At 37.4% G+C, this 13869-nt stretch overlaps 1 protein-coding gene across 2 annotated transcripts in view; it reads left to right on the top strand.

Moving 5' to 3' along the window:
* Positions 1-7446: 7446 nt before the first annotated feature.
* Positions 7447-13869, top strand: part of ARHGAP5 (Rho GTPase activating protein 5) — a gene marked incomplete at both ends in the record, with an annotated part of 33956 nt that continues 27533 nt past the window's right edge. Inside the window, one exon of one of the 2 annotated variants that reach the window (XM_084264065.1) lies at positions 7447-11184. In XM_084264065.1, coding sequence (XP_084120191.1) covers positions 7462-11184 — 3723 coding nt within the window. The remainder of the gene's footprint in view (positions 11185-13869) is intronic. The other variant, XM_084264064.1, reaches the window with a different exon arrangement.

The raw sequence follows: 13869 nt of genomic DNA, 5'->3' as shown, positions 1-13869 counted from the left end.
TAAAAGTTTAGGCCTTAATTTTAATTTTAGGTAATACACAGATGGTCTTTAGAGTATTGTTATTCATAGGAGAAATTTAGTAAACTTAGAACTGAGAACTCTGAACTTGTGTTTTTAAACATGGTTTTGCATTTATTTGTAGTAGGAAGTTAGGCAGTTGGGTTCTTTTAATCTTTTTTTATAAATCGATTACTCTGCTTTTGTATGCAAAGGATTATCTTGGCTACATAACTCTGTTGGGGTGGTAGTGGGCCATCCTACAAATTGAATCTTAAATGAGCCACGGTTGGGGTAATCCATTCTCATCCGTCACTTACCTAGCATTACAAATCGCCATACGACTGAAACGGTGTTGCTTTTCAGTGTGAGTATCACTATTGAAGACACTTCAAGGCATTGTCCTTTACTATCTTGTTATTGTGTAATTGAGCTTATTTCCTGATAAACAGTCTGAATCTTTTTTCCCTAGCCTTGGCTGGGACTTGTGGAATTTTATCAGGGAGCATTCTGTTTACCCTTATTTTTATAAATAAGATTTCCATGTACAGTTGCTTAATTAAGATTACCAGCACTTTTGGAGGCAAGAATATTGGCGATGTTAGTCAAGAGGACAGGACACATAAAGCAGACAGGACCTCAGCAGACTTCAGTGGGTTGAAATTTTAGATGACATTGGTATACTTTTGTGTCTGGTTTAGTTTCTAAAAAGAGTTTTTGATTTGAAGAGAATATGTTTTTATGCTTGTTTGAGTGAAAAAAACACCTCTTGGTAAATATTGAATGAGAAGTAACAGCATTACATGAAGCTATATCAACATTAGGTGTTTTGCTGTTTGTTGAAGTGAAAATGGTTGAATTGTTGTTCTGGTATGTTTTAGGTAGAGCTGTAATTACTGATGTGTTGATAGGCCTTGGAATTTGGATACCATACTAAATATTTTCCAGTGCCAAGTTTTGGTTCTCAAATACTGTGAAGTGAGGGATAACTTGGTATAAAAACTTATTGTCAGCAGCGACCTGAATCCAGGGGCTGTAATTTTCTTGGAATCCTTGGTCCTTGATACTTAAAAGATCTGTGCATCTAGAACTTGTCCTACAAACCATTTCAGTGTAACCTAATGTGTTTCAATTTACTTGGCGATCTGCCGTGGAGGTCACACCAACTTTCTGTTGTTGTACTTGTATACCCTGCAGAGCAGACCAGGCTGTGAAGGGCCTTTTTTTTCCTGTGAGCTTTTCTTTGCTTGGCCAGCTAATTTGCAAACATTACCACATGACTATGGTAATGGAAACTAACCCTAAAAAGTATTGGTCCTTAAACTGTTGCATCTAGACAACATTGAGAGTGAGTAAAGGACTGTGGGAAAGCACTCCTGCTCTCCCTGTTGACATTGTCTGTAGCTGCTTAAATAACCTTGTTGGTCATGTGCAGTTTGTAGAGTCTTTCAGGCAACATTTCTGCTTCCGTCATCTTGGGTCTGCAGATGGTAAATGTTTTTAGGTTCAGAAAGATGTCTTGGAAGATGTTTAGATATACTCAAGATTAGTTACCTCTAAATTATTTTCTTGACTGTGGACTACCTATAAGTTCCTGTGCAGCCACAATTACTAATGATAAGTGATGAGCTATTTTGGTATTTAACAGTTGCTAATAATGTGGCATTCTGTGCTGTTGTTTAGAATTTATCTCGGAAGGCTTTGGGATGTATGTGTTTGAAAACAGTGTTTTCTCCTGCCTTTTAATGCTTCTGGCTGATCTTGGGGGGGTCTGTCTTTAAGCTTTTTCCTGTGCTGGTGTGCATTTCACAATGGCTAGTGTTCCCCACACTGAGCCCCAGGTGCATTCCTGCATGCAGAGACACTTTTCTCTCAGTCTGATCTCCCGTATGCTCTTCTTCAGAGTCCCATAGTCTGTTTCATCATGTGCAACTGTCTGCTTGGCTCAGTCCACATAGAGGAGTGCCACAGCTAGGAGGTGAGGGCAGGGAGTGTGGCTTTGCCTCCTGTCTTCTCATTCAGGTGGTAAGAGTTCAGCTTCGCAGCGAGGCCAGGCTTGGTGCAGGACTGGTACCCTGCTACTAATGGTTTTCGTGGTGGTTGGTGCCGCAGATTGAAAAATGCAGTGGCTGTGCTGTCGTCATATTGGTATCATATTGCTTATCACTGTTGCTGAACCTTCTTTTTTTTTGTCCAAAAAGAACATTTAAAGTGTTGACTTCTTCAATTAATTCCCAAAGTGAAGTGGAATTACTAAGAATAAAATCATAAGTGATAAAACAAGAGAAAGCTCTACCGTACCTTTTTGATGTAGTACCAATACAGCATGATGCTACATCTTCCTTAAAAATAACACCTTTCCTTACTTAAAAGTGGCTTGCATCATCATCCTGTGCAAGTGCCTCAAGTTCCTTTCCATTTCTGCATCTTAATATATGCATCACTGTCCTGACATTCGAAGTCTGGGTTTTGTGTGGATACAAACTCACTAAGTTCTGGGGAAGTGTTCCTTTTTTGGTTAATCTGTAGCAGCATCCCTGCCATAAAATCAATACTTATGAAGGTTATACTAATAATTTGTATCATAGTTGAGAATTCTTCAAATACAATTATGCTTTCAATTTCTGATTTGTCACAGTCTGTGAAACACTTTAATTTAGAAATGATGTACTACAGGTAAAAGGTTTTTGAGTTAGACTGTGATTTTTTTTTTCTAGTAATAAAATTTATATACAAGTATTTAGGTGTACAATCATTTTACATATTTTGTACCTACTGCCTATACTAACTTCATCTTACAAAACAGCGGTCTAGGTATTTTAGAATTCCAAATTCTTCTACAAGTGAATAGTGCTTTTTATATCTCATGTTTTGTGTGTTACCTGAGATGTTATATTAATATTTTTCAGAAAAGTCTTCTGCAACCTAGGTATTGTTAAAATGCCAAATTGAACTTATGAAATCTCAGTCACTGAGGAATTGTGCCCTGTCTGTCCCAAGTATTAATAGCTGTGCTTACAGGATTTAAAGCCTCTAAGTTTAGAAGACCAGCTTGAGCTACGAGTTCTATTCATGGGTTTAAAATGAGGAAAACGTTCCTTATGCAGAGGTGTGGTGTTGTGTGATTGCTGCTTCTGCTTTCATATTTTTGAAATTACTGATGAATCTTACTTTTTGTTTTCAGATCCCTCAGGGAAGGACTTACTGAAGGACACTGTTTAAATGTGTGACATTGCTGCAGGAAGATCAGAGCAGGATAATCATCTTGCCTTGCACCTTGTTTTCCTAAGGGTAAGTTTAGGCTTTAGGTTTTCATAATCTTGTGTTTCAGGGGGGAGGTTGGTGAATAAGTGCAAGGATGATAGGCTTTATTTTCTTTAAAACTACATTTGGAAATCTAAAAGCCTGTAGAGAAAGGTCCCGTGATGCAGTGTTTCTTCCTGAAATGCCATACACGTGGTCTTCTGTAGTTCTTCAGAATTTTTCTAGCTTAACATAAATGTGCTCTGTTATCTTCAATTCAAAGACTGAAATTAGTTGGGGAAATCAAACAACCTCTTCTTTGAATCTGTAACAAAGGGGATGGGGGTGATGAATTGGAGTGTTTCCTAATTGTTAGAAAAGAAACAGGCAAATTGAAGTCAGATAATTGAACTAACTTACCATGAATTTCCAGCGTATATATTTTAAAACTGTACAAAATACATTGTACCTTTTAAATTAGCAGTGTACAGAAAAGAAAAATCTTTCATTTGGGGAGCAATTTAACAATGATTACATGTGAAACAGTTGTGATGTCAGGTTTTTACCAGGTTTATTACTAAGTGAATATAGATTTCATTCTGTGACTTTTGCTTTGTGCAATCTGCATGGACTAGAAACTGTATAAAACCCAAAACCCACACTGAATCACTGAAGAATTTAAAACCAACTCCCACTATGGTGAAAATCTTCATGTCAGAAATTTTGTGAAAGACTGTGTGTTTTCTCTTTATCAGTGTCCCATTTCCCTTTACTCCTTGTACTTACTTAAAAATGCATTGATTTGATAAAACATCTATTGCCAGAGGAAGGAGAACCTTTGCTACCTGAGGATGTAGACCATCTGAAAGTATTGATTGTTTTTTGTTAAACTAGTGGCAAATTGACAGCGTCTTCCTGATTGAATTAAGTAATCCTGTCGATGAAGATTTTTGTGTTCTAGTTTAGTTCACATCAAGTCTGTATTGTGCTGTGGTAAACAGAAAACATTTTATAGTGGAAGTGCTGACTAAACCTCTCATTCTAATAGTTTGAATGATGCTACTATGATAAGCTTTGCTTTAGAAAGAAAACACTGGGTTTATTTGTAGTAATATAAACACTGCTTGTGAAGGATTTACTTTTGCTAAGTATTTTTATTCCCAGAGCCATTTTCTGTTAGCTCTAAATTCTGTGGTTTAAGAACATAAAACCCACAGTGGAAATGGTAAAAAGCAAAACTTAAAATACAAGTTCTCTTTCTGAATGTGTCTTTGAGTAAACTGACAAAAAAAGAAAAATAATTCCTAGAAGAAGTTTGTTCTTTCGTTATAAAAAGTCTAAAGTATAAAAATTAGATCAAGTTTAATTTCCTCTTCATTTTTAATGGAATTGATATTTTTTAGTAAAAAAGGTACTTTCCTTGACTATGATTTCTATAACTAAAGGCTGTTTTTTATGTGGTTTTTATTTTAGATTTTGGTCAATGAATTTAATTACAGATGCTGTTCCGTAAATACTATGTTTCTGATCAGAGGGTCAGTTTGCTATTTCTAGGTGTTAGGAAGTTGGGAAGCTGTTGGCTGGGCGTAGATTCTATACAAGATTCTGAAGGTTTCAATATTTTTACCTTCTGTTGCAACTTTTAGTGATATAAATACTGCTTTTACTGCTGTGTGTCTCCAGACTTAGATATGTTTTAGCAGTTGGAAGTAGCTTTAGAAGTATTAAAGTAGAGTTTGAGAGCTTTTTGAATGACAGCTCTTACACGTCCTTTTTTTAGACGAAAGGAAGCTAGTAAGGTGCCATTCTCAAACAGTTGCTAAGAATGGCAAAATACATAACAAATAAAGATGAGATATTGAGACTAAAATTATGGTATTGATGGTCGTTATACCTCCTTCACGTAAGGGCTACTTACAAGTTTGTTTAGGTACACTGATGTTGTTTATTATTCTTTAATGTAAAAACCAGTGTTAATACAGTAGTCTGTACTTTTCGTTTATAGTGCCATGTGACAGCTGTCTTTTTGCCAAGAAAATGAGAAAAGTATTTTTATAAAAAATATTTTCACAGAGCTTTAGGACAGTGTAGGAGGTATGTCCGGATAACCTCTGGAGGTCCTCTTTTCCAGCCCTCCTGCTCAAGCGGGATCACTTACAGCATATTGCATAGGGCCATGTCCAGAAGGGTTTTGAATATCTCCAGTGACAGAGCCCTCTCAACCTCTCTGGGCATTCTGTCAATCACCCTCACAATAAAGGAAGTGTTTCCTGATATGTATATGGCACTTGTTGTGTTTCAGTCTGTGCCTGTTGCCTTTTGCTCTGCTGCTGGATGCCACCAGGAGCCTGGCTCTGCCTTCTTTGTACCTCTCCTGCAAATACTTGTACATATTGATGAGATCCCCATGAGTCTTCTTTTCCCAAGACTAAACAGTCCCAGCTCTCTCAGTTTTTTCCTATATGAGAGAGGCTTTAGTCCCTTAATCAGCTTGATGCCCTTTTCTGGACTCTCTCCAGTAGCTCCATATGTCTCATGTACTGGAGAATTGGACACAATGCATCAGGTATGGCCTCACCAGCACTGCGTAGAAGTGAAGGACACCTAACTTGACCTGCTGGCAATACTTTGCTTAATGCCACCCAGGATACAGTGAGCCTTGTTTGCTGCAAGTGTGTATTGATGGCTTGTGTTGAGCTTTCTGTCTGCTGGGATCCCTGGGTCCTTTTCTGCAGAGCTGCTTTCCAGCCAGTTGGCTCTCATTGTACAGTGGTACATGTGGTTATTCCTGACTAGATGCAGGACTGTGCAATACACAGGGTTCCTGTCAGTCCATGTCTTCAGCTTGTCCAGGTCGTCTTGTATAGTAGCACAAACCTCTGGTGTATCAGCCCCACCTCCCGGTTTTGTCATCAGCACACTTCCTGAGAGTACACTCTATCCCATCATCCCAGTCATTAATGAACAGTATTGGCCCCTGGAGTACACTGCTAGTTACTGGCACCCAAATAGATGTCATGCAACTGATCATAACTTGTTGGGCCTAGTCAGCCATTCAGTCTTTTAGGTTTTCCTCATAATGTATGTAATTGTTTCTGAAGCAATAAATACCTTGTTATTTGCAGTATGTATGTAAGCAGTCTTCTGATTAGTAACTGAGTTAGTGGTAACCATTACACTTGACGGCAATTTGAATAAAGACACTGGAACCTCGTAAGAATTCTATGGAAGTTGGAGTGTAGATACAGTAAATTTTTGGTTTTTTCCTAGAGAAAGAAGGAATCTTTTATGTTGTTATCTTAAAGTAATAAGACCAAAATAAAAAGTTATTTTTCTATACCTACTTTCTGTGTGACAAAATTTGTATTTTTCTAGAGATCTCGGGTTAGAAACATTTCCTTAAAAGCAGTTCACTTTTAGTATACAAACCAAGTAGTTTCCTTCTGCACCTAGGTAGTGGCTGAGCAATATTGACAAGTTCCTGGTTTTACAGTTCCTTATTTTGTGAGCTTCTGTTTTAAAACCAAACCTACAAATGCACAGAGAAGTATTGTTATTCACGCAGTGAATATCTAGTGGGAGTGTCAATAGATGTATGCGTAAGTGGATATTGGGTTAGGTTTAGAGTTTTTGCATTGTATTTATTATAGTGAAAATGTCTTTCTAGTGCCTTATGTGCATAAGTTAAGTGGAACAGTGATTTGTAATTTTGTGTGTGGATTGGTTTGTTGTGGATGTTTTTGGTTTGTGGTTTTTTTTTTTTTTTTTTGTTTTAGAACTATGCCAATCACCTATCAATACAGGTGATGAACTAGTATTAAACTGTGCCTAAAACCTGTTGATTTTAAAATTTATAGTATAAATAGATTAACATGAATCAATTATGAGTTTAAGATCTCACTTAAAGTGGTGGTAAAATTTTCATATAGATAGAAGACAGTTCCAGGGTGAGCAAGTAAAAGTGCTTTTTAAAATCTCTAATGAATATTAGAAAGAAATAACTGCAATCTTTAAAATGTCTTTTTCTTTCTTTCTTTTCTTTAGGAAGATGATGCTTCTCATCCTAGTTATCTGAGGTTCTCTCAATGACAAGCTAAAGCAGGAACAACAGAAAGTTATTTCTGGAACCCTGGATAATACAACTTAAATCTGTAGGAATCTTTCCAGAATGAAAACCACATACAGTTACCTTGATACTTGCAAAAGGATGAGAGGAAAGTTATGATGGCAAAAAACAAAGAGCCACGTCCCCCATCTTATGCTGTTAGTGTTGTTGGACTGTCTGGAACTGAAAAGGATAAAGGTAATTGTGGAGTTGGAAAATCGTGTTTGTGCAATAGATTCGTTCGTTCAAAAGCAGATGAATATTATCCTGAGCATACCTCTGTGCTTAGCACAATTGACTTTGGAGGAAGAGTTGTTAACAATGATCACTTTTTGTACTGGGGTGACGTAACACAAAGTGGTGAGGATGGCATTGAGTGCAGAATTCATGTAATTGAACAGACTGAGTTCATTGATGATCAGACTTTCCTGCCTCATCGGAGTACGAATTTACAACCATATATAAAACGTGCAGCTGCCTCTAAACTGCAATCAGCAGAAAAACTAATGTACATTTGCACAGATCAGCTAGGCTTGGAGCAAGACTTCGAGCAAAAACAAATGCCTGAAGGGAAATTAAGCATAGATGGGTTTTTATTGTGCATTGACGTAAGCCAAGGATGTAATAGGAAGTTCGATGATCAACTTAAATTTGTGAATAATCTCTATATCCAGCTCTCAAAATCTAAAAAACCCATAATAATAGCAGCAACAAAATGTGATGAATGTGTGGATCACTATCTGCGGGAGGTTCAGGCTTTTGCTTCAAATAAGAAGAACCTTGTCGTGGTGGAAACATCGGCGAGATTCAATGTCAATGTTGAAACATGTTTTACTGCACTGGTACAAATGATGGATAAAACTCGTGGTAAACCTAAAATAATTCCCTATCTGGATGCCTATAAAACTCAGAGACAGTTAGTTGTTACAGCAACAGATAAGTTTGAAAAACTCGTCCAAACTGTAAGAGACTATCATGCAACTTGGAAGACTGTTAGTAATAAACTGAAAAACCACCCTGATTACGAAGAGTATATAAATTTGGAAGGAACAAAAAAGGCCAAAAATACGTTTTCAAAACACATAGAGCAGCTTAAACAGGAGCATATTAGAAAAAGAAAAGAAGAATACATAAATGCATTGCCAAGAGCTCTTAATACTCTTTTGTCAAATCTTGATGAAATTGAACGTTTGAGCTGGTCAGAAGCCTTGAAGATAATGGAGAAAAGGCCTGACTTCCAGTCCTGTTTTGTAGTGCTTGAAAAAACACCCTGGGATGAAACTGACCATATAGATAAAGTGAATGACAGAAGGATTCCATTTGACCTTCTCACTACCCTAGAGGCAGAAAAAGTTTATCAAAACCATGTGCAGCATCTTATATCAGAAAAAAGGAGGGTTGAAATGAAGGAGAAATTCAAAAAAACTCTTGAGAAAATCCAGTTCATTTCACCCGGGCAGCCATGGGAAGAAGTTATATGTTTTGTAGTGGAGGACGAAGCATTCAAATACATCACTGATGCAGATAGTAAGGAAGTGTATGGTAGGCATCAGAGGGAGATTGTTGAAAAAGCCAAAGAGGAGTTTCAGGAAATGCTTTTTGAACACTCAGAGCTGTTTTATGACCTGGATCTTAATGCAACACCAAGTTCAGATAAAATGAGTGAAATTCATGCAGTTCTGAGTGAAGAACCTAGATACAAAGCTTTACAGAAACTTGCACCTGATAGAGAATCTTTACTGCTTAAACACATAGGATTTGTTTATCACCCAACTAAAGAAACTTGTCTCAGTGGCCAAAATTGCACAGACATTAAAGTAGAGCAGTTACTGGCCAACAGTCTTCTGCAACTGGACCATGGCCGCTCAAATTTATACCATGATAGTGCCAACATTGATAAAGTCAATCTTTTCATTTTGGGGAAAGATGGCCTTGCACAGGAATTGGCAAATGAAATTCGGACACAGTCCACTGATGATGAATATGCATTAGATGGAAAAATATATGAACTGGATCTTAGGCCAGTTGATGCAAAATCCCCATACTTGTTGACTCAATTGTGGACCTCAACCTTTAAACCACATGGTTGTTTCTGTGTGTTTAACTCTATTGAATCACTGAATTTTATTGGGGAGTGCATTGCAAAAATAAGGGCTGAAGCATCTCAGATAAGGAGAGACAAGTATATGGCTAATCTTCCATTTACATTAATGCTGGCTAACCAGAGGGACAGCATTAGCAAGAATTTACCCATTCTGAGACATCAGGGACAGCAATTGGCCAACAAATTACAGTGTCCTTTTGTTGATGTGCCTGCTGGTACGTATCCACGCAAATTTAATGAGACCCAAATAAAACAAGCTCTGAGGGGAGTACTGGAAGCAGTTAAACACAACTTTGATGTTGTAAGTCCTGTTCCCACCATTAAGGATCTGTCAGAAGCTGACTTAAGAATCGTCATGTGTGCCATGTGTGGTGATCCGTTTAGTGTGGATCTTATTCTTTCACCCTTCCTTGACTCTCACTCCTGTAGTGCTGCTCAGGCTGGCCAGAATAATTCTTTGATGCTTGATAAAATAATAGGTGAAAAGAGGCGCCGAATACAGATAACTATATTATCATATCATTCTTCAATCGGTGTAAGGAAAGATGAACTTGTTCACGGATATATACTGGTGTATTCTGCAAAGCGGAAGGCATCCATGGGAATGCTTCGGGCATTTCTATCTGAAGTTCAGGATACCATTCCTGTCCAGTTGGTGGCTGTTACCGATAGCCAGGCAGACTTCTTTGAGAACGAAGCGATCAAGGAACTCATGACTGAAGGAGAGCACATAGCAACCGAGATTACTGCTAAGTTTACAGCTTTATATTCATTATCTCAATATCATCGTCAAACTGAGGTTTTCACATTGTTCTTCAGTGATGTATTAGAGAAAAAAAACATGATTGAAAGTTCTTATATGTCAGACAGCACAAGGGAGACAACGCATACCAGCGAAGATGTTTTTCCCAGGTCTCCCAGAGGAAGTTCCCTTGATTATAATTATCCAGACTCAGAGGATGATACTGAAGGACCACCACCTTACAGTCCAATTGGAGATGATGTAAGGTTACTCCCAGCACCCAGTGACCGTTCAAAGTACCGATTGGATTTGGAAGGAAATGAGTATCCTATTCACAGTACACCGCTCAATTGCCATGACCACGAACGCAACCATAAAGTGCCTCCTCCCATAAAACCGAAACCACTTGTTCCGAGAACAAACGTAAAAAAACTGGATCCTAACCTCCTGAAAACAATTGAGGCAGGTATTGGCAAAAACCCCAGGAAACAACCTTCCCGAGTGCCTGCAGCACCACCGGAAGATATCGACCAATCTGACAACTATGCTGAACCCATTGACACAATTTGCAAGCATAAAGGCTTTGCGGATGATATCTACGCAGTCCCAGATGACAGTCAGAATCGTGTTGTTAAAGTTCGAAACTCAATTGTTATAAATACCCAGGGTGAGGAAGAAAATGGGTTTTCTGATAGAATGTCCAAAAGTCATGGGGAAAGAAGGCCTTCAAAATACAAATACAGGTCTAAGACTCTGTTCAGCAAAGCTAAGTCTTACTATAGGCGAACACATTCGGATGCAAGTGATGATGAGGCTTTCACCACCTCTAAAAATAGAAGAAAAGGAAGACATCGTGGAAGTGAAGAAGACCCTCTTCTTTCACCTGTTGAAACATGGAAGGGTGGCATAGATAACCCTGCTATTACATCAGATCAAGAACTGGATGATAAAAAAGTGAAAAAGAAACCCCACAAAGTAAAAGAAGATAAGAAGGTAAGGCAATTGATTTAAATTTTATTTACAACTTCTGGTGCATTTTAAGAAGGAAAGAGTCAAAATATGCAAGAGTGTCACCCTATTATGAGGGAATTGATTAAAATTTTTGATGTAGCGTTGTTTGATTTTTATACCAGTTTCTATTTTACTTGCATGGAATTAGCAAACCTGAGGGAATCAGATGGTTTATCTAATCAGCTGTTTAATAAGTCAGTGTTATCCGCCTCTCTATGTATATTTGCAGTCTCCCATATGAGTAAGTGAAGGCAGAATTTGGTCCACAGATTCTTCTTTTTGGATGATAACTTTTTTTAACAGCAACAACAAAAAAGTGCTTTATGAGGTCTTGGGTAGAACTGGACTTTCAGTTCTTGCAGTTCTGGCTACTGGAATGAAGTTCAGAGTTGGTGAAGGGAAGGGGTGGTTTCTTTTTATTTCTTAGCTGTCTACCTGGAACTCTAAAACAAGAGCATGGAAAGGAAGCTTTTTACTGACTGCTGCATGTTCCTAGAGTGGGCCAGCAAGTAATCCAGTTAAACGCTGTGCTACCTGTACAGTTCTCTATTTGAACAAAATAAAGGGAATAAAATGCCTACCCAGTGCGGGTTTCAAAATAACAATGTGATGTTCTGCTTGAAACATGTCTGGGGGTTTTTTGGTTGGGGTTTTTTTTTTTTTTGTTTGTTTTTTTTGTTTTTTTTCTTGATAATTACTTCTATTTTGACTGTTTTAAAAGTTTTATCAAGGTAGTTGGTTGGACTCGATGATCTCTGGAGATCCCTTCCAACCCCTACAATTCTGTGATTCTGTAGTGTTGTGGTATAGGTACTGGATGCATGCTCTTTATAGTTCAGATTTTAATTTTAGGGTAGTGCTTATTGTTTTGCATGTAGTTTTTGTTTAATGTTAAATCACAAGTGTTCCTGGTCAGCTAGATTTTCTTTCTTGTCTCAAAATAAGTTGACCTTTTTAATACTCTCGTGTCATCATAAAACCATCTCTTTTAGCTTAAATCTGACAGTACTTGAATAGCATTTAGAAATAAGCTTTGTTCAAGTAGACCAGAGTTAAATTTTACTAATGGATTAAATTCTGTATTGTACTTCCTAGTGTGCAGCTGTGATTTGAATTACACATGACTGATTTGAAGGGCACTACATTTTCTTAAGGCTTACTCATAAGCATAGATAATGATGTCTTGTGGGTATAAATTCATTTGGTTAAAAATACTTTGAAGTTATTCTTTTGGGGAAGCTTAAATGTTATTAAAAACAATAATTTGTAGAATTTTGATTGAAATAATCTTGCTACATAGAAATGGAAATACAATATTCGTAATCCTCCTAACATCTCAGTGGTGTTCAGTTGACAAAGTTCCTCTGAGTTGGATATTTGTTTAAACTCTGTAGACTTAGTATCGTGGGAGCTATTTACTCTTCCTGGTACTTTTGGGAACACCCCCACTTCCCTACCCCACTATCTTTACCAAAGCATACAATTTTGGTGGTGGCCTATTGAGGGGTAGCCTTGGTCAGGAGCTTCAGGCTGTTGTAAACTTTTGTAGTGGTTAAGACTTCTGAAGAGTAAAAGAGGTGTCTTACAGGTTTTCTTTAACTTACCCGTTGGTTTTGTTAGTGGGATTTTTCTGGGTTTTTTTGCTTTTTGACTTACTATTTGTGGTCCAGGGCTCATATCCTTTCAAACTAGTCAGAGAAAAGTAACGGTTGAAGTATAAATTATTGTAATGATGGAGAAAGCAATTTTAACTTGATAGCTAAAATGCTTGCAAGCATTCAAAATATCTAAGAATGGTGAGTGCTTAGTGCTTTTTTAAGTAGTGACTTCCGTGTGTGATGACTTGCCTTGTGTTGGAGGGACAGTAGTTCCAATTCACATGTGAGTCATTCTAGCTTGTATTACGCTCCATTGGAGTTTTTTTAAGTGTTGATGGTATTTGTTTTCAAGAGACATGTAGGGTTTCTTTTAGTTTAGGTACTTAATGTGTTTTTCCTATGTTGTTTTACATAATCACCCAGAAGTCTTTAATTACAAAAACTCAGAAATTATTATACTATTTTCTTCGTTGAATGTTATTTAGTCCATGTGAGGGATGGTAGGGTGCCACTATTTACAGGTTAACTTGCTAGGGTTTTTGGATAATTTTTTGACCCGTTGAATGTGTAAGGGGCTCCTTTCTGAATATTTATTAAACCTTTTACTGATACTTTTTTCGAATTGTTCAGTTGTATGTAAGAAGAACATAACACACACGTAATTAGGCTTGCCAAAATTATAGTGTTTCTGAAAGACAGAAATATTATGAACAATTTAGAAAAACTCAGCCTTTGAAATCTGAGGTTCTTGTCTCCTAATACTTGATTTGGTTTGTTAGTTTTTTTCTTTTAATTAGCTTTGCAGTAACGCTGTTGCCTTTTAAAGTTCAAATGAGATGTAACATTCTTGATACTCCTTTTATCTTGTTGGTTTGAGGAATTTGAAGTCTGGTGTTTCTGGGTGGGTTTCTGGGATGGTCTAGTAGAAGGCCCCATGCACGGTCACTTGTGGTTTTTGACCTTCAGTTTTCAGTCATGCAGAGCAGGTTTCCTCATAGGCAAATTCTATAAATTCTATTTCCTGGATGACTTTTACATTTAGAATTTAAAAAAAGAAATTAGTATGGAG

The sequence above is a fragment of the Gallinula chloropus genome (genome assembly GCF_964237585.1).
Source record: "Gallinula chloropus genome assembly, chromosome: 4".
Taxonomy (NCBI): Eukaryota; Metazoa; Chordata; class Aves; order Gruiformes; family Rallidae; genus Gallinula; species Gallinula chloropus.
This window is presented reverse-complemented; position numbering and strand designations above follow the sequence as displayed.